General features: G+C 56.5%; 1 protein-coding gene across 3 annotated transcripts in view; it reads right to left on the bottom strand.

Moving 5' to 3' along the window:
• Positions 1–1568: 1568 nt before the first annotated feature.
• Positions 1569–18504, bottom strand: part of SS18L1 (SS18L1 subunit of BAF chromatin remodeling complex) — a 29740-nt gene continuing 12804 nt past the window's right edge. For all 3 annotated transcript variants that reach the window (XM_078057349.1, XM_036105360.2, XM_078057350.1), the window contains 8 exons: positions 18106–18250; positions 17368–17565; positions 16366–16530; positions 15909–16013; positions 14729–14821; positions 7232–7351; positions 4839–4966; positions 1569–4374 (listed from right to left, as the gene is read on the bottom strand). In XM_078057349.1, coding sequence (XP_077913475.1) covers positions 4348–4374; positions 4839–4966; positions 7232–7351; positions 14729–14821; positions 15909–16013; positions 16366–16530; positions 17368–17565; positions 18106–18250 — 981 coding nt within the window. In that variant the 3' untranslated portion in view covers positions 1569–4347. The remainder of the gene's footprint in view (positions 4375–4838; positions 4967–7231; positions 7352–14728; positions 14822–15908; positions 16014–16365; positions 16531–17367; positions 17566–18105; positions 18251–18504) is intronic.

Raw genomic sequence — 18504 nt, 5'->3', positions numbered from 1 at the left:
CGGGCCCGCCGCCGGCACAGCCGCGCCTGCGGAGGGCCTGCCCAGAGCGCGTGAGCGGAAGACGCGGCCAAGCCCCGCCCACGCAGTTGGGCCCGGTCCGGGTAACTGGCTCCCCCTGTGAGGAGGTGCCGGTTTGGAGGCACTGGTTCCCCCGGTCAGACAGACACCTGCCTCCCCTGTCAGACACCCGCTGTCCCTGTCGGACAGACAGCCACCTCCCCCTCAGACAGCTACCTCCCTCCTCAGACAGTGTAGCCCGGTCAGACAGACACCTGCCTCCCCCGTCAGACACCGGCTGTCCCTCTCGACAGACAGCCACCTCCCCCTCAGACACCTACCTCCCTCCTCAGACAGTGTAGCCCGGTCAGACAGACACCTGCCTCCCCCGTCAGACACCGGCTGTCCCTCTCGACAGACAGCCACCTCCCCCATCAGACACCTACCTCCCTCCTCAGACAGTGTAGCCCGGTCAGACAGACACCTGCCTCCCCCGTCAGACACCGGCTGTCCCTCTCGACAGACAGCCACCTCCCCCATCAGACACCTACCTCCCTCCTCAGACAGACAGCCTAGCCCGGTCAGACAGACACCTGCCCCATCAGACACCTACCTCCCTCCCTCCTCAGACAGACAGCCTGGCCCGGTCAGACAGACACCTGCCTCCCCTGTCAGACACCAGCTGTCCCTGCCGGACAGACACCCACCTCCCCCATCAGACACCTACCTCCCTCCTCAGACAGACAGCCTAGCCCGGTCAGACAGCCACCTCCCCCATCAGACACCTACCTCCCTCCTCAGACAGCGTAGCCCAGTCAGACAGACACCTGCCTCCCCTGTCAGACACCGGCTGTCCCTGTCGGACAGACAGCCACCTCCCCCATCACTCAGACAGACACCCGTAGCCTGGTCAGCTGCGGCACCCATCAGACAGACACCTGCCTCCCCCATCAGATACCAGCTGTCCCTGTCAGACAGACACCTGCCTCCCCCATCAGATACCTGCTGCCCCTGTCGGACAGCTGTCACTGTCATCAGACACACACCCACCTCCCGTGTCAGACACCGGCTGTCCCCCAGACAGCTGCAGCCCTCGTCAGACACCTGCTGCCCGCATCAGACACCCACAGGCCCATCGGACAGATAGCTGCCTCCCCCATCAGACACCAGCTGTCCCTGTCAGACAGTCACCACCATCAGACACATACCCACCTCCACTATCAGATACCTGCTGCCCCCCTCAGACAGACACCCACCTCCCCCGTCAGACACTGGCTGTCCCTATCAGGAAACTGCTGCTCCGCCAGACAGGCACTTGCCTCCCGTCAGACACCTGTCGTCCCAGTCAGACAGACATGGACATCCCCCATCAGACACTGGCCTCCCCTGTGAGACACCCACTGCCCCCATCAGACACTGGCCTCCCCTGTCAGACAGACCCAGACATCCCCCTTCAGGCACTGGCTGCGCCCGGTCAGCACCCGCCTCCCCCATCAGATGGACGCCCACTGCCCCCTCCATGATCAGGCGCTGGTCCACTGGTCTGAACACAAAGCACAGAAACTCCCTAGTTAGGGTGGTTTTGAAGAACCAGTTTATTCATACATTACACCAAATCATAAGCGATTTATGGGCGCCAAACTCTGACTGGAAAAAAATGAACTGATAGGATGTTTTCCAGAAAATGTACTGTGCTCACAAATAAGACGAATCTGACCTGTTCAATTAATAGAAATGAAGGAAGAGCTCCACAAACCTAAAGGGGAACGGCAGCAGCAGTGCTGCCCTCGGAGCGCCTGCTCGCACAAACGCTGGCAGGACCGGGGGCCGCGAGCACTGGGGGCCTCCCAGCAGCCCGAGTCCCAGTCCACCACGCACCAGGGCAAGGCCTTGCAGCCGCTGTGAGTTTGTCAGCACTTCTGGACACCATGGGCATGTCTCAAATCCACAACCTGCTGGGGGTCAGGGACATCTCAGGAAGAATGAGCGCCAACGTCCAGGTCTTCTTTGCATGTCCACTGGCCTTCTGTGGAAGCAGTCATAAAAAACAAAGCACCATCGACCACACTGCACAAACAACTCACTTTAGCCTAAGCTTTTGCAAACATATTACAGAAGAGAAGATATAATATCTTTAATGAAAAAGAATTGCTGGCATCACTTTTCCCCCACAATATTACATAAAAATGGACAACACATTAAATAAACATTCTGTTATTAATCATTAAATATATTAATACCAAAAATCATGTATAAATTAGGAAATAAATGTACAAACTATTTCACAAAGTGCTTTTTAAAATATATACACAACATTCAAGAAATTCTTAATGTAAGACATTTCAGATTGAAGTTTTGGGATAAGTTCAAGTGTCCTTTTCTTTCAAAAAGTATTAATACAGCACTTAAAAAAACCACACACACACAGAAAAGGCATATTCGCAGATTGGTAAGGAATAAAAATAAAACGACTTTCACAGTTATCTAAAATGTTTAACATTTTCAATGGGGAATTTTAGTCCCCTGATGAGTTTGCAAATTAGCTCTATGAAAACTGCCAAGAAAGAACAGAAGCGAGGGAGACACCTCCCTAAATGAAATTGCTAATGTCTGTGTCATTTAGCAATTAAGAACTCTCATTTCAGAATTTAATATAGATATGTATTTTTAAGCCCTTACCAGTGTCAAGAGTTTTTACAACCCATATGCCTCTAAGATAAACACTCCTATCCCAGCGCTTGTGTGATTCTGTCCCCACAGAAGAGGGGAAAATATCCTAGAATAGAACTGGTACTCGTCTGGGGCAATCTTTAATCTGAGCCTTGGTTCTTCATCGGTAAAATGGGAACAGTAATTGCCCCCATATTTCCCAGTGTGGACTGTCAGGATTCATTCAAGCAACAAAACAAAACAAAACAAAAACAACATAAAACACCTCATAAACTGTAAACCATTCAACAGCTCTGGATAAAGAACTACTTTAGACTTTTAAAACATTTCTGAAACTTATCAATTTAAAAAATCATTTTCAGTAGACCTGATATATCAAGAATTGGATTTTTTATTTATTTTCTTGGTTGTTCTTAGAAGTATGTCAGCATTTATCCAAAGATGTTTTTAAAGTATTCATGTGGGTATTACTGTCCAGGTAAAAGTTGACAGAATGTCTGTATTACTAATTAGTGAAATACAGAGTTTGTCTTTTGACTATACTTTTCCAAGTGAGCTGTCTTTAATGTTTGTGTAGAATTTAAATGGGATTTAATGTCCTAGGAATGTAAAATTTACTCAAATTTTCCCATATAAAACCTTTCCTTTTCATTAGGAAGAACACAGTAAAATTTGTGGGATTCTTTTTAAAAATAAGATCTGAATTTCAGGTATCTCTAAAAGAAAAGGAACGCTTGCTTGGAGATCTGAACAAGTAAGTCCTGGAAGAAATAATATAAAACAAACAACTTGCCAACTGTTTGGAAAATTTGGTATAAATATTTTAAGTTATTGATTTAGAATTGGGCATATCAAATATCCAAATGCCATAAGTGACCATCAGATAAACAAGGGCCAACACCAGCCATTTCAGAGAACTGCCCTCTCTTTCCTTCAGAAACTACCCTCTTTCCTTCCCTGGGTTAGGCTAATTGTACGTTTATTTGGAATATAATCATTGATCCCTCTGTACTTTTTAGTACAAACACATAGGACATTTTGGATAAACACAATTGGCGAGAGACACAGGTAATGTGTGAGCTCTGGGAAAGACTGTTCACAGCCTCTCCGAATGAAGCATATTTATCCCTTTCATTGTAGAACAGAAACTGACCCAAGACATAGAAGATGCCTTCCCCCCACAGAGGCACAGGAAGAGGCGGCCATCCAGGGGCTGTGGCGTGTGTCCAGCTGCGGTGTAGCCAGTGAAAGACAAGTTTACAACCCACATTTTGACAAGTGTGTGAGGAGAGTCGGACCTGAGGCCCATTTATGTGAACACATGGACTATGGCATCTTGTAGCTGTGTCCCATTCCTGGGCACAGAATACTCTGATGACAAGAGGACCCCTAAAACTAGCTAGAAACATCAAGGAGGGGGGACAAAAAAGAGACAACCTCCCCATTGCATGGACATACAATCCTATACACAGCACCAGGTACGTCACACCATCAAAGCGCTGTCTCTCGCCAGCGGTGCGTGCTCGGCATCATACCCAGCATGAAATGTGCACGCTTCATGCAGACGCTGTGTGGGGCTGAGGGGCAACCAAGAGGTCGGAGTTCATCAGAACTGCCACCAGCCCGACCAGCCATGGAGGGACATGCCACCGCAAGGCTCTAACAAGAGCCGCTTCTTCCTTACTGCTGGTAATTTCCATACTGGCCCTGCAAGAGACCAAAACAGATGTTACGCCTCCACAGTCACGAGTAAAAGTGTAAGACGGACCCCTCTCCCCAAACCCAGGATTAGGGATGGAAGGAGGTATGAAAAGCAAGCAAGCAAACAGCTCTCTCCCCTGGGTTTCTGAAGGCCATCCGTCCAAGCCTGTGGCTAATGACTGAGATCAGAAGGTCAGCGAGGCCCCTCCCCAGCTCCTCCCAGTAAGGGCCCCCAAGGGGTCAGCAGCAGGGCTGGACACAAACTTGGGCTGGGACCCTGAGGCCAGAGCCACTCAGCCAGCCATGTCTGACCCAGGTGAGCAGACGTGTAGAGGTAATTTCTAAAAGCCTCACGGGCTCGGAGAATTAACATTCTGGAAGGGAGCCTAGCAGCCCATTCGTTCACGCATTACTCCGAGTGCCCCCGAGAGAAACCTTGGTCCTGTCTCCACACACACGCTGGGCCTTGCCTGCTCATAGCCGTAAGGCCGCTGCTGCTGGGCCGACGGGCCTGTCTGAGACGCTCTGTAGCTTCCGTACTGCTGGCCCTGTCCTTGCTGGTAGCCGGAGTACTGCGAGGCGGCTCCCTGGGCAGGCCCTGAGGACACACACCAGCACCGTGAGAACCACCACGGCACCCCCCGGCCCTCCGGGAGCGCCTGAAGCACCCTCCCCGGTCCTCCTCGACCTGCGGCCCACGCCGCGCAAGCACAGCGAGCGCGTGGCCGAGGCTGCCCGCGGGTCCCGTGCGGCCCGGGCCGGTCTCCAGCGCACCTGCGCCGGCTTCCTGCCAGCGGCGTGTCGGCCACCGTGGTCGCTGCAAACCCGCGAGTTAAGCATCACAGCAGCTGCTGCTCGCGTGCGGGAGAGAGGCGGTGGGCATTCCTGTGGGAACTAAGGTGAGGGCCTTGGAAAGAACTGATAAAGGCCAAATAATTTTCAAACAATGCTATTTAATGAGTCCTGGTTGCAACGGGTTGAACAAGAGTCTTAAACTGTGGCTTTCCTTCCTCCTATGTACCACCGTCCCCAGTGAGCTCAGCAAGAAACCGCATGTGTCTTGGGGGGGCCCAGCCTGCCACCTTATTTTTTCAAAAGCCTCCCAGGTGGTCCTGAGGTGCGAAGGCAGAGCCCCGCCACCCCCGACAAGCTCCCACAGAGGGGCATGCGGCTTATGGAAGAACGGGGCCCAGCTCTGCATGGGTGAGCGAAGGGAGGTTTATATTTACATTAAACTAAGATGTTTCAGGTACAGACACATGGATGTTCTATGAACACTCCCGGAACTCACTCCTTCAACGAATGAATCCCATACTCATTCAGGTCATAAGGACGGCGTCTACTGTGTATTCTCAATGCTAACCGTTTGCCAGGCCATCACGTGGCGGCAACCTTAGGCAGCTGTCCTCCTGTGGCCGCGGCATCTAGAAGCACCCCCCCACCCCCGCCCCGGGGCACCTGGGTTCTGGGGAGTGCAGTCCACGTGCATCTCAGGAGCGGGTTAGGACTCGGGGAGAGCCTCGTGTGGTCTGGGCTCTCAGCAGACATGACGCACAGGCCAGGGGCTGGGGCTGCACTGTTTCAGGTGGAGCTGCCTGGGGGGATGAGGCCCACAGAGGACTGGGCAGATGTGCGGGCCACTATCCTGAGCCTGCACTCCGCTAATCTCCAGTGGACAGGGCTCTCCCCTTGTTGCTTGCTGTAGCCCAAAAAGCTCCCTCTGTCCACTTCTCTGTCCGATGGGCCTGGAGAACAGTGCTTGTTGGTGGGCTCCACGGCAGGGTCTGTGAAGGCCTGCTGGCCCCTTCACACTTTAGGGAATCCTCGTGGGGTGAACAAAAGCTGGTGAGTAGGCCAGCCCTTCTGGAAGCTGCTGCCAGACTAACCCATACATGGACTGTCTCAGATGACCGTGTGGGAGTGGCTCAGAAAACGCCCACCTGCACCCGGCTCTTGGTCCCTAACGCAGTTCTCCCGCCGGAGAACCCAGAGGTCCTGTGAGACCTGCTGCTTCTAGGGCTAGAGCTCGGAGAGCATCATCGTCCCAGAGAATAAGGAAATGCTCAAAAACAAAAGGATGCGAGCATGTCAAAGGGCCTGGAAGAGCTCCAGCTCCCAAGAGGCAAAGCTGGACAATGTGAACCAAACAGAGAAGTCTGGAATATAACCCAATGTGTAAAATTAAGATCTATAAATATATATTAATAAATGATTAATAACTTATCACTAATTAATTACTCTGCCTTACAGAGAATTCCAAACAGTCTATGTAGACAATTCCTGCTTGAATGTGGGCTGGACTCAGTGGCTGGTTTCCAAAGATTAGGAAAGGGAGAGGAAGAAGGGATAACTTGATGGTGGGGGGACCAGTCAGGGTCAACATCAGGGCCAAGTCATGTTGATGTGGGATGAGAAGAACAGGCCCCCCACGTGGTCTTCCCAAAGCCCACAGCCCAGTCTCATCCTGAGAAAAACCTCGGACAAGCCCGACCTGAGGGTGTCCTACAAAGCACCTGCCCAGTGCTGCTGACGACCGCCAAGGTCCAGAAGGACAAGGATTTCCCAGATGCGGTCCCAGCCCAGGGGAGCCTAAGGAGATGTGAAACTAAATGTCATGGGGGATCCTAGGTGGGTCCTGGGACAGAAAAGGACACTCAGGGCCCACGAGTGAGATCTGAGTGAACTGTGAGTTCAGCCCACGGCAGCGTGCCGCTGTTAGTCTCTGAACCGGGACGCTGGCACTGTGGTGGGACGAGGTGCTGTCCACACAGCTCTGCTGGAAAATTAAGCATACTAAGCGCCCTCGGCACAGACGGCAGCGTGCCCGGGTGCGGGGCCCCGTGCGGGAGGGCCTCCCCCTTACCGTAGCCTTGCTGCTGCCCGGGGTAGCTCTGCTGGTTGGGGTACTGCTGCTGGTAGCCCGCCTGCTGCTGGGCTGTGCCCTGCTGGTAGCCCGCCTGCTGCTGGCTGTATTGCGAGCTTCCTGTGGAGGGAAGGAGACACACGGTGCGTCTCTGGAGGCGGAGACAGCTCCTCGCGACGGGGACCCCTTGGAAAACCCCTGGACCAGCTCAATTGCTTCGGGATCGTCTCTTTTCCGCAACAATTCGAATATGAAGATACAGCCAAAATGAAACAGTTAATACAATTTAAGGCTAATACAAGGGTTTTGGGTTGAACTGTGCCCCCCAGAAAGGTGCGCTGAAGTCCACACCTCATGTACCTGTGCACGTGGTCTTATTTGGAATAGGGTCTTTGCAGATGCAAATGGTTCAGAGCACGTTGTACTGGACTAGAATGAGCCTTCTTATCAGAAGAGGGACATCTGGACACAGACACACGGAGAAAGCCACAGGACAACCAAAGCGGAGAGTGAAGTAACGTGCCTACGAGCCAAGGACAGCAGGACCGCTGGAGCTACCAGAAGCTGGGAGAGGGGTCTGGGGCAGACCGTCCAGCTGAGCCCCCAGAAGGACCAACCCTGCTGATGCCTGGAGCTCAGACCTCTGGCCTCCAGAACTGAGAGAGTGATTTCTGCTGCACTCAGCGCCCCCATCGGCGGCACCTCTCGCCACACAGCCTAGGTCCCAGGACGGCCGGGAAGCAGGCCCAAAGCAGCGACTCTGAAGGAAGCACGTTTCAGCCTCTGATCAACAACGGTTTCGCTTGCGAAAAGAACACAGTAACCGAGCCTGTAGACAGCTAAAAACACACCACTGAAAATGAAGCTAAAGGGCACCGTGCAGTGTGGGAGAGGAAACGGAGACACCCTTAGGGTCCTGGATTGAGAATCAGCACAGATCAGTGACCCCCAGTATGTTCTATACGCGCACCCCTCTTGGTGTTTACTCCTGCAGATTTATTCCGTCGACAGGCTAGTAGGTAAACTGGTGAGAAATACTGTCTCACTAGTAAGGAAAACCTTAGCTGCAGTTCTGGAACGTGACTGCAGGCCACCGTGTGTCCCAAGCAGGTGACAAGTACCCCGTGTACTTCCCTTACCACCGTGAGATAAGCACTACTGCGCGCCCATTGTACAGATCGGGGACTGAGGCGCACCGCCTGGCTGCCCAGGGGCCGGCACTCAAACCTGGAGGCCGGCAACCCAGGATGGCCCCAGGGCCTCCAGAAGGGAAACTGAGGGACGTTCCAGTCCCGTGGCTGATGGACACGCTGAGGTGAGCGGCAGCTACCAGGACACTCCTCAGAGACCACTTACTCTAAGCTCATGTGTCCACACAGCTCGGAAGGACTCCGGAAGTTTCAGGACACACTCATTTTAGTGGCAAACGTGTATGCCAGGTACAAGGTTCCAGCTCAGACCCGTATTGGGCTTTTCCTTTGACTTTAGGAAACCGGTGCCACAAAGGATTTTTTTTTTTTAAAGGCATATATTTACCCACATACATTTTAAAAGTTTACTTATTTAAGTAATTTCTACAGCCAACATGGGGCTCGAAGTCACGGCCCCGAGGTCAAGAGCCACACGTTCCACCGACTGAGCCGGTGAGGCGTTCCCAAAATGCCTTAATTCTTATTTTCAAAAATCTAGCCAGCCAGCATCCATGCCCAAAGCCTCATTTTGGAAGAAAGCTTACAGTAAGAGACATGGCTGAGGAGCACAGTGAGGGTGTCGCCACGCCACCACTGAGCGTTACGGCAGAGTACCAACCACCGTTCTCAAGTCCTCCTACAAAGTCTTCCTGATGCAGGTCTCGAGAGCGGCCGTTTTAGATGCAGTGTGGGTATTCAGTTCCACTCACGGTTTTCAAAACACCTTTACAAAAAGACCAATTTAAGTCTAGTTTCATTTTCTTTTGAAGAGGACTTTGTTCCTCAACCGTGCCAACCGCGCTGCCTTTAATTTGTAACAAGTTCAGTCCTCAATCTGTGAGACCCAGTTCTCCAGCAGGAGGGGTGTGGGGGGGACCAGGGGCCTTCACTCGCCTGCAACACCCCACAGCGGACGAATGGCCGGTCCACAAATGGCAACCCCCTTCTCTGTGGGGGATCCAACACAGACCCCGTGGACCCCGAGGCCGAGGGCAGCGCCACAGTCCGCACGCACGTGTGCTCTCCTCCGCACGCATGCACGCGCAGTCCAGGGTCAGTGGTGACCTGGGCACAGCCGGGGAGTGTCGGTAACCGTGAAGGATGCAGGACAGCTATCAGGATGTCGGTGATAAAAGTTGGGTGAATGTGGCCTCTGGCTCGGAAAACACCTTCTCGTCCCGTGCTCACCCTCCCGTGACAGGTGAGGATGGGATGAAGTGACGTGAGCGACGCGGGCGGGGGACACGGCACGAGGGTGCACCTGACCTTCCTTCTGACCGTGCGCCAGGGGGACCCCGTCACTGAGACTGCGGGAAGCCAGACTGAGGACGGGGGAGGGGACTATTACAGCTGGCTCTTTCTTTCTTTTAAATCAAAACTTGTCCCAGAGCCTGGGTGGCTCAGTGGTGAAGCATCTGCCTTCAGCTCAGGTCATGGTCCCAGGGTCCTGGGATCGAGCCCCACATCGGGCTCCCTGCTCGGCGGGAAGCCTGCTTCTCCCTCTTCCACTCCCCCTGCTTGTGTTCCCTCTCTCGCTGTGTCTCTATCAAATAAATAAAGTCTTAAAAACCACACACACACAAGCAGATCCTGGAGACGTAGTTTTTAAGGAGCAGCCTTCCTGAGAGCTACGGGTCGCTGTAAAGGCTTGCACCCTCCACGGGGACTTGAACTGCAGCCGCGAGGAACAGTAAGCGCGCCAGCGCTCTGACTCCAGGGCGAGCCCCCCCTGCAGATCCTGCACACCCACCGCGTCTCCGCAGTTGCTCCCTGCTCCCCGCCCCAGGAGGCCCTGAGCTCTGAGGGGTCCTTCTTCCCAGCCCTTCCTCCCAGCTGGTGCAGTTCCCACAGGGTGGCACGGACCCCGGTGCACGGTGCGTATCTTAGTCGACGAGAGTGACGGAGACACGGCGGGGTTCTCCAGGGCTTCAGATGTTCCGGTCTGAGTATTCTCAGCCTTCTAGCCCCTTTCGCTCTTTATATGGTGATCGATAAAGAAGTTCATTCACATGCACCTGCCCAGCTGTGGCCTGGCGCACAGTAGGTGTACAATGTTAGTAGGGATGCCTCTGAGAACCAAAGCTCTGCTCCCACACACCATGGAAAACCTTCCCTTAGCCAGAGTCAAACCCAGTAGAAAGGTGGCCCGCGTGAGGAACGTGGACACAAAACGGTCACGGGAACCAGCGACCCATCGGGTCACTGACACATTCGATAAAAACTACTTCTCGAAACAAGGATATGCCTCAGGGACACGCGCGGGCTGATCCAGGAGGAGTCGCCGTCCCTGCTCTTCTGAATGTTCACCCACAGCTGGGGCACCGGTCTCGTGGGGCAAGACCCTGGGGACACCCAAGACGACAGTGCTGTGACCACGGAGCTTGGGGGGCGTGGATGGGTCTGCACGGCCACAAGGTCAGGCTACTTGGATTTTTAGTGACAGCCAGTAATGTTTAATATTTTTAATTTTAACTTCTGCACAGGCAGATAGGTTCGTGTGACTGAGAAATGTAAAAGTGAATGCAGCCCCCCTTCAAGAGGTTCAGGGAAGAAGGCCACCTCCAGCCCTGCCAGGTCCCCAGCCCTGTCCCCCACCCACTGCCATTCCTACTGGTGTCCTGGGTATCTTTCCAGAGTTTGTTTAGGGGGTGCACATGCAAACAGGTGTGGTCTCTCACAAGGTGGCATCCCTGGCACCTGGCCTGAGCGCTTGGCACAATCCAGGAGAATCGGCCACAGCAGCCCACAGGGAGCTCTGCTGCTTTTAACAGACACAGTGACCGGCGGGCATGTCACGGTGGATGCAGGCTCCGTCCAGTCTTTGCTACCGCAAACCTCACAGCAACAAAGTGCAACGGGATGCCCAAGCGTCCGTGGCGTGCTCGGCAGGGCCCCTGATGGCGACCTGGGTCTGTCTGGCTCAGTCGGCCCCTCATTCCCTGATCCTGCCCGGCTTGGCCTACCGTGCCCTGGCCCCTTCCTGGCACCAGCCCTCTGTACGCCAGCGCCCTCTCATTCTGGGGGACCACACAGGGCTCCTGTCAGATGCCACCTCCCGTGAAAACCCCAGCACCAGCCACCTGTGCTCCACAAGGCTCCGCATCCCGCTGTGGCATTAACGTAATTCCTGGACACGTCTTTGTCTTGGCTTCCATCCACCCCCTCATTGCTTCCACTCGACACCCTCCACCTCTGTGGGGCCCCAGGCCACTTATGCACATCTGTCTTCTCAAAGCACAACACCATCCGCCTCTCAACAAGACCTGGCAATGCCACCCACTGTGGGGTGACCTGGCCTCGTAACACAAGTTTGGGGAGCCCCAAGTCGGGGTCCAATTAACAAGATGGAACAAAACGCTTCCAGATTCAGCAGGAAACCATGCCATCTGCCACACTTGCCTTAGAAGAGGTTACTAAGTGTTTTAGCAAACTTTCCATCAATCACGGAAGGCAAGAACGTGTAACCCAAAAATGAAGGTATAAAAATGCGCACTTCGAAGTTCAAAAGGCACATCCTGAGCTTGTCTTCGGGGAATCGCTTCTGCCTCGGCCCCTCACTTGGATGCAGCAGAGCTAGAGGTAAGCAGAGGCCCCTCCTGGTGGGGAAGGCTGAGCACTGGCATCCAGGGAGGAGGGGAGAGGGCAGGGCTGACGGAGGAGCGCTTGGGGAGAAGCTCCAGATGGCCCCGGGGCGGTGCACCTCTTCCCGGTAGGCGGAGAACAGCCGTGCAGACACCTGAGCGCGCCAAACTCTACCTTTTACACACTGAATTGTATTTAAAACGTCCCAGACACACAGGTTTTTAGCCACGTAGGGCCCCCTGCTTGGCGTACCTGGTTAAACGTCACCAGCAGCTGCTAGCTACGGGCAGTGGGTCAGCGCCCTGCAGCAATGGGCCGCTGGGCCGGAGCCGGGCTGCTGAGTGCTCTCCCCAGGACAGGAGCGCTCCCCCCGGGATGTCCCCTCTGGAGCGTGGCCCCTGGCTGCAGCCTCTCCGCAGGTCTCCCGCTGCCAGGGGCAGCCCTTCACGCGCCCTGTCCAAGCACCATCCAGGGAGGCTGCTTGGGTTCTGCTGCCCGGCGCGGGCACAGCTTTTCCCTGGTAGCCCGCGGTCCCTCGAACCTCCCGTACTCATGTCAGTGACACGGGCCGGCCAGCCCAGTCCAGCGCCTGCAAAGCTGCCATTAGGCCAGGGTCCTGTCTCAGGAATGGTCCAAGGTGAGGGGATGTGATGCACACAGAGAATGTTTGCTGACGCCCATCTTCAACAGCGGAAACTGAGATGAAAAGCAGCCTAGGTTTGACTGGAGAAGAAGAGTATCTGGGGTAACTGTGTGGACGGGGGAAGGGCCAAGGTGGTCACAGGTGATCACTGACGAGTCTGCTGTGGTCATTAACAGAAGGCAAGACCAAGGGCAGTCGTGGTGACTGAGAAGGCAGGAAGAAAGCGTTACCTGCTCACTACGAATGGCCAACACTTAATCAGTTCCTAAGAATGATAAGGAACATCGAATTACTCATAAATAATTTTACTTTGAGATGGTCGGTATGTTTTGGTTCTCTCGTTCTATATCCATTATCAGGCTTCAAATCCAGCCGGGGTGACAGCCAGGTCATTGCACCAGCTTTGGGAACCGGAGGGGCCGACATAGGCAGCTGCTGGGGTCGGGGGAAGACCTGCCTCACTGGGTGACTGCACCAGACACAGGCCATCTCGGGGTCTCAGAGCCAGACTCCCTGGGACAAGAAGGCTGCATCTGAGCCATGTCAGTGAGTGGTACCCAAACGTGGGGACACGGGAAGCCACTGCTGGGAAATACTTGTAACTGACCCCAGCACAGCCTTCTGGGCGATTCTCCTGTAGTCTCCAAATGTCCGACGATCTCCTAACATTGTAACTAGAAAACAAAACTGTGCGCTTAAAACCTTCTGGCAGTTCTTCAGATAATTAAGCACAGAATCACCCTGCGATCCATAATTCTACTCCTGGGCATTAACACAAAGGAAATGAAAGCAAGGACTCGAAGAGATTTGCACACCCACGCTGCCAGCAGCAGGATTCACAACAGCCAAGACACAGAAGCGACCCAAAAGGGTCCGTTAACAGTTGAATGGATGAGCAAACCATGGTGCATCCACACAACAGAATACAATTCTGCCTCGAAAAGGGAGTCCTGACACCTGCTACCACACCCATGAACTCGAGGACGTCACGCCCAGCGACACAGGCCAGTCAGAATGACAAACATGTGGGGTCCCACTTACGTAAGGACCTAGGGTCATCACGTGCAGAGACAGACAGGAGAGCAGTGGGTGCCGGGGGCGGCCCGGGAGCCAGGGTCTGACGGGGGTGAGTTCTGGAGACGGACGATGTGGATGCGTTTCATGCTACTCAACTATACACTCAGAAATGGTTCCAACGGCAAATTTTGTTGTATTCTTAGCGTAACTCTTTTAAAAAGCCACCCAAAACATGTGGATTCACAAGCTGCCCATCTCATGTTTATTGCTCGTGTTTCCTTCCCCGGGGGCCCTGCTACCAACCCTCACGCTGTGCCCACTTCGGACGCCTGGACCAGGAAGCCAGGGCTGAGCCCGCTGCCTGTGACTTCACGGTTTTCTCTTCTCTTGGGGTCTCCCAAGGACAGGGGGAAGTACCTTTGCTCTCTGGGGACCCCGCCGAAAAGCAGATGTGCAGATTTCCTCCCCGTTGCGTGTGTGCTGACCTCACGCTGGAGGCCGGACGGCGGCGCGGGTGGGAGTACTTGCAGCGGGGAAACGGGCGCGTGCCAGCCACGGGCTTTCTGTTGCTACAGCGGCCTCTCTCCTCCCCGCCTCATGCCACCTCTGCTGGACAGCCCCGGACAGCCCCCAGGGCAGCAGCACTGAGGAAGGCCGCGGGGGGGTGGGGGCTGCTGCAGGCTTTATCTGGCCAGCAGAGGTTTGCAGAAATGCTGCCCGGGCCGAACCCAAGGAAGCCACACAGTCCACGGGCACTGGCCGGCTGGCTCAGGAGGGGCGCGCGGTGCCTGAGCCTCCCCGACCGAGTCTGGAGCTCCTGAGGGCGCTCAACCGAGCTCACAAGCCCCACGCTGCCCAGCCGAGCCCGATGGTGGAGTCTGGGCCCCTGCGACCCCCACGCGGCCAGTCAAGCCCCCTCCACCCACCTGCGTCGTGAACGGGGACGTGTTCCGCGGCCTGCATTTGCCGCCTCCGTGAGTACCCGCGGCCTCACACAGCCCCGCACCACCTGCCGCAGGTGCGCGTCTGGCTCGGAGCTCGCCGCGCGGCCCTTGCGCTCCTTACCGCCCTCGTAGTAGTGCTGCGTGGACTCCTCAAAGGACCGGTCATAGCTCTGCTCCGTGTAGGATGACTGCTGGTAGGCGTAGTCGCCGTGTCCTGCGGGCACACACAGGCCACGTGCAGTCAGCGGAGGCCCAGACGGCCGTAAACTGAATGGGCAATGCTGTCGGCTCAGGGACATCCAGACCCGGACCTGGATCCATTTTCCCTGCACTAAGCCCACGAAGAAGCTTCCTACCACCTCCCGGCCTCCGTTTCTCCCTTTCAGATGCAGCCCCTACTTGTGGGGTGAGCGTGAGGAGTCCGTTAGTCACGGCATACAGACAGGGCGCAGCCGGGGCCCGCCGCGTGACACGCTCCGCCAGCGCTGCCATCCTGCTGCCGGCTCCCGGGGGGCTGCTGGGGGGCTGCCGGCTCCCGGGGGGCTGCTGGGGGGCTGCCGGCTCCCGGGGGGGCTCCTGAGGGGCTGCCGGCTCCCGGGGGGGCTCCTGAGGGGCTGCCGGCTCCCGGGGGCTCTGCTGGGGGGCTGCCGGCTCCCGGGGGGCTCTGCTGGGGGGCTGCCGGCTCCCGGGGGGGCTCCTGAGGGGCTGCCGGCTCCCGGGGGCTCTGCTGGGGGGCGCCATGCACCCTCAGGAGGACTTTGCCGCTGTTCTGTTGGGGGCAGCCCCGCGCTGGCCTCAGCCCCCCCACCTCATATATGCTCCCTGGCTAGTGTCGCCCCCCTCCCCAAATCCCACCCATCCTCTATACCACCTCCACAAACCCTGAGACGATTTAGAATGACTGAAAGGTGAGCGTGGAAGGAAAACCATGTGCAGAGACTGAGCAGCAGCTACAAACAGCCGGCTCAGCTTTGTCCCCTTCCTGAAGGCGTTTCACAATGACGCTTGCGTCCCTCTTTTGAAACAGTTTTATGCACCTATTCATCCCAGTTGTAACCCCTACTGCCCTTTGGAAGGGGGGCGAGGAGCCTCACGTCCGTGAGCAGCTGCGGCCTGAGCCGGAAGCTTCTCTCGGCAGAGACCAGCCCTCACCCTCATCCCCAAACACACTCGGGCACGGGGACCCTGGGGGCTGTGCTGGCAGAAGTCAGGGCGGCAGGTCTGAACGGGAGCGCGCGGAGGGCAGCGGTCAGGAGCCTCCGCGACCCCGGTGTCGCCGCCGGCGCGGGCGCGGGCCTCACCGTCAGGGTAGTACTGCTGGCCCATGGGCTCCGAGGCGGCCTGGCTGTGGCCGTACTGCTCGCCACCGTAGTATTCCTCCTGGCCCAGGTACTGCTGGGACGACCCTGGGGGCGGGCAGTGCACATGGGGCGTTAACTCAGGACATTCTTCTGTCTCAGGAGGACCCCCTCGATGGCCCCCCCGGGTCACCCGGAAATTCTCCCCCACGTCCAGCCCCGGGTACCCTGGACTTGTACTCACAAACACGACCGCCCCAGCCCCTGCTTCGGACACTGCGCCCGACTCCACCCCTACAGCGGCTCGAGCCTGGTCCGCCTCCAGGAGCAGCACCGGCTTTCAACCTTCCATGTTCCGGGAGCCCCACGCGGCTCCGGACCCCCAACCTCCTCGCTCGATACTAAGGAACTTCTCAGGGAGTTCAGCTTCTCAGGGAGAACGGCACGGTGCGGGCATTACCTTGCTGGGAGGGCCGGTAGGGCGCCATGGGCCGCTGCCCCATCATGCTGCTCCCCTGGCCGCTCTGGCCCATCATGGCGATGGACGACTGGCCCTGGTAGTGCTGGCTCCCGCCCTGTGCCGAGTTGTAGTGGGACGAGGCTGCCTGCTGGTGCATCATGGACACTGGGCGACACGACAGAGCCGAATAACCCCGAGAAGCTCCCCGGGCAGGCACCCTCACCCCTCACCGCAGACCCCGACGGCACCCTTCTCCCAGGCCGCCTCCATGCACGGGAAAAACACGAGTCCTCTCCTCCCAAATCCCCACGGCTGGTCCCAGAGGAGCCAGGCCTGTGCCCGCCCCCGAGACTTGGGCCTCTAAGGCTCTTGGTGGGCAGCCTCTGCCCCTTGGTCCATCCAGTTGTGCCACCCCTGCTCAGAACCCACTAGGGCAGCACTATGCGATGGGATGGGAGGAGAACCATGTCAAATAATAGAAGCAAACAGGTGAAATCTATTTTAGTAATATATTTTATTTGACTCATTATATCCAAAATATCCTCATTTTCAGTATATAATTGATAGTAAAAATAAACGGAGGAGATACTGCGTGTTCTCCCTTTTCTGTATTAAGCCTTTGAACTCCGGCACCTGACACTCTGGGACATCTGCATTTGGGCCCGATGCTACCCGGTGCTCAGCGTCCCGTGCCCGGCCCACGGGGACCCTGTGGCCCAGCGTCTGTGGCCCCGCACCCTGCCTACGCCGCCCCCCATCCTGGGTGAGCCTGGCTCCGTCCCCCAGGCAGGGTGTCGCCCCTCGGCAGAGCCTTCCCTGGAGCTGCCACAGGGAACAGTGGGAATCCCTCCACAGAGCCGGACCCAGGGTCCCCGGCACTTCAGAAGCCCCCAGCACCTTGTGCACAGCCTGCCCACATTTCAGAGGGCCCCAGGGACCGTCCCGGGTTGGGCAGGAGTCCTGGGGGCTGGGGCGGCGCCCTAGGGTGGAGCAGGGTGGTACCTGGGTTGGACTGCATGTTGATGTTGGCCCGTGACACGTAGTTGCCGATGGCGCCCTGGCCCTGCAGGGGCACGCTCTGCGAGGCGGGGCCCGAGTGGCTGTAGCCAGGCCCCGAGCCGTGGCCGCTGCCCGACATACTCATGGAGGTGGTGGGCAGCGTGCTCTGAGCTGTCTGCTGCATGGACACGTGGTTGGGACCTGCCAGGAGCACAAGGAGGGCCTTGACCCCATGGAAGACCGGCCTCGTTGCCAGACATCCCGAGTTCCTTCACGTGATCGTGGGGAGGGAGGCGCACCCACGGTCACCAGCACCACAAGTGAAGTAAAGGATTAAGTGACGAACAGAGAAACAAGCACACGTGCCGACCATGCAGCGGACTCGCCCGTTCGCCATCCCAACGGCTATCGGTAGCTCCTTCTCCAAAGGTAACCTTTCTTCTTGTTTAAAAAAATCCACATGGAACCCCACGCGTTGATTTGAGGTGGCCATAATGTGGCCGTGTCAAAGCAGAGTAGAGGATCTAGAGTGCTTTATTCCCTTTGCATGTTACCCCCCGTGCTCGGGCGCCCGGGCACGGCAGCTGGCCGGCAGCCAGGACCTCTGGGAGGAGAGAGGTCCCACACTTAGCTCTGCAGGGCATGGGGTACCCTGCTGAGACAGCCAGTCACCTGGAAGCCTGAGTGGGTGACGTGCTGCCAGGACCCAACCCCCACCCCGAAGGGCTCAGGGCTACTCACCGTTCCCGATCTGGCCCTGCATGAGGGAGGACGGGGGCAGGCCCGTGCCAATGGCATCGCTGAGGCTGCCCTGGGAGTGCAGGCCCTGGCTGGAGCCGCTCTGGGACAGCGCTCCGGGGCCCAGGTTCATGTTCTGGGTTGGCGGCTGCAGGCAACAGGGAGGTAACAGGGAGGATGGTTAACCCAGAGAATAACCACCTGAAGCCCTCCAGGGATTTGGCAGCCCATGAGATCTACCCCTACATTTCATGGCCACTTGGCAAATGTCTATAATCCCCTGTTGCTCTCACATTTGATCAGATGACTGCGAGTGACTAGGCCCAAACATCTCAGGCCAAGGACATGATACACCAAGCATTCTTGTGTGAACGTTCAGAACTTAAATCAACACAAACTTGG

This window comes from Halichoerus grypus, chromosome 10 (genome assembly GCF_964656455.1).
Source record: "Halichoerus grypus chromosome 10, mHalGry1.hap1.1, whole genome shotgun sequence".
In the NCBI taxonomy this organism is placed as follows: domain Eukaryota; kingdom Metazoa; phylum Chordata; class Mammalia; order Carnivora; family Phocidae; genus Halichoerus; species Halichoerus grypus.
Note: the sequence above shows the minus strand (reverse complement) of the source record. Positions and strands in the feature narration are given on the sequence as shown.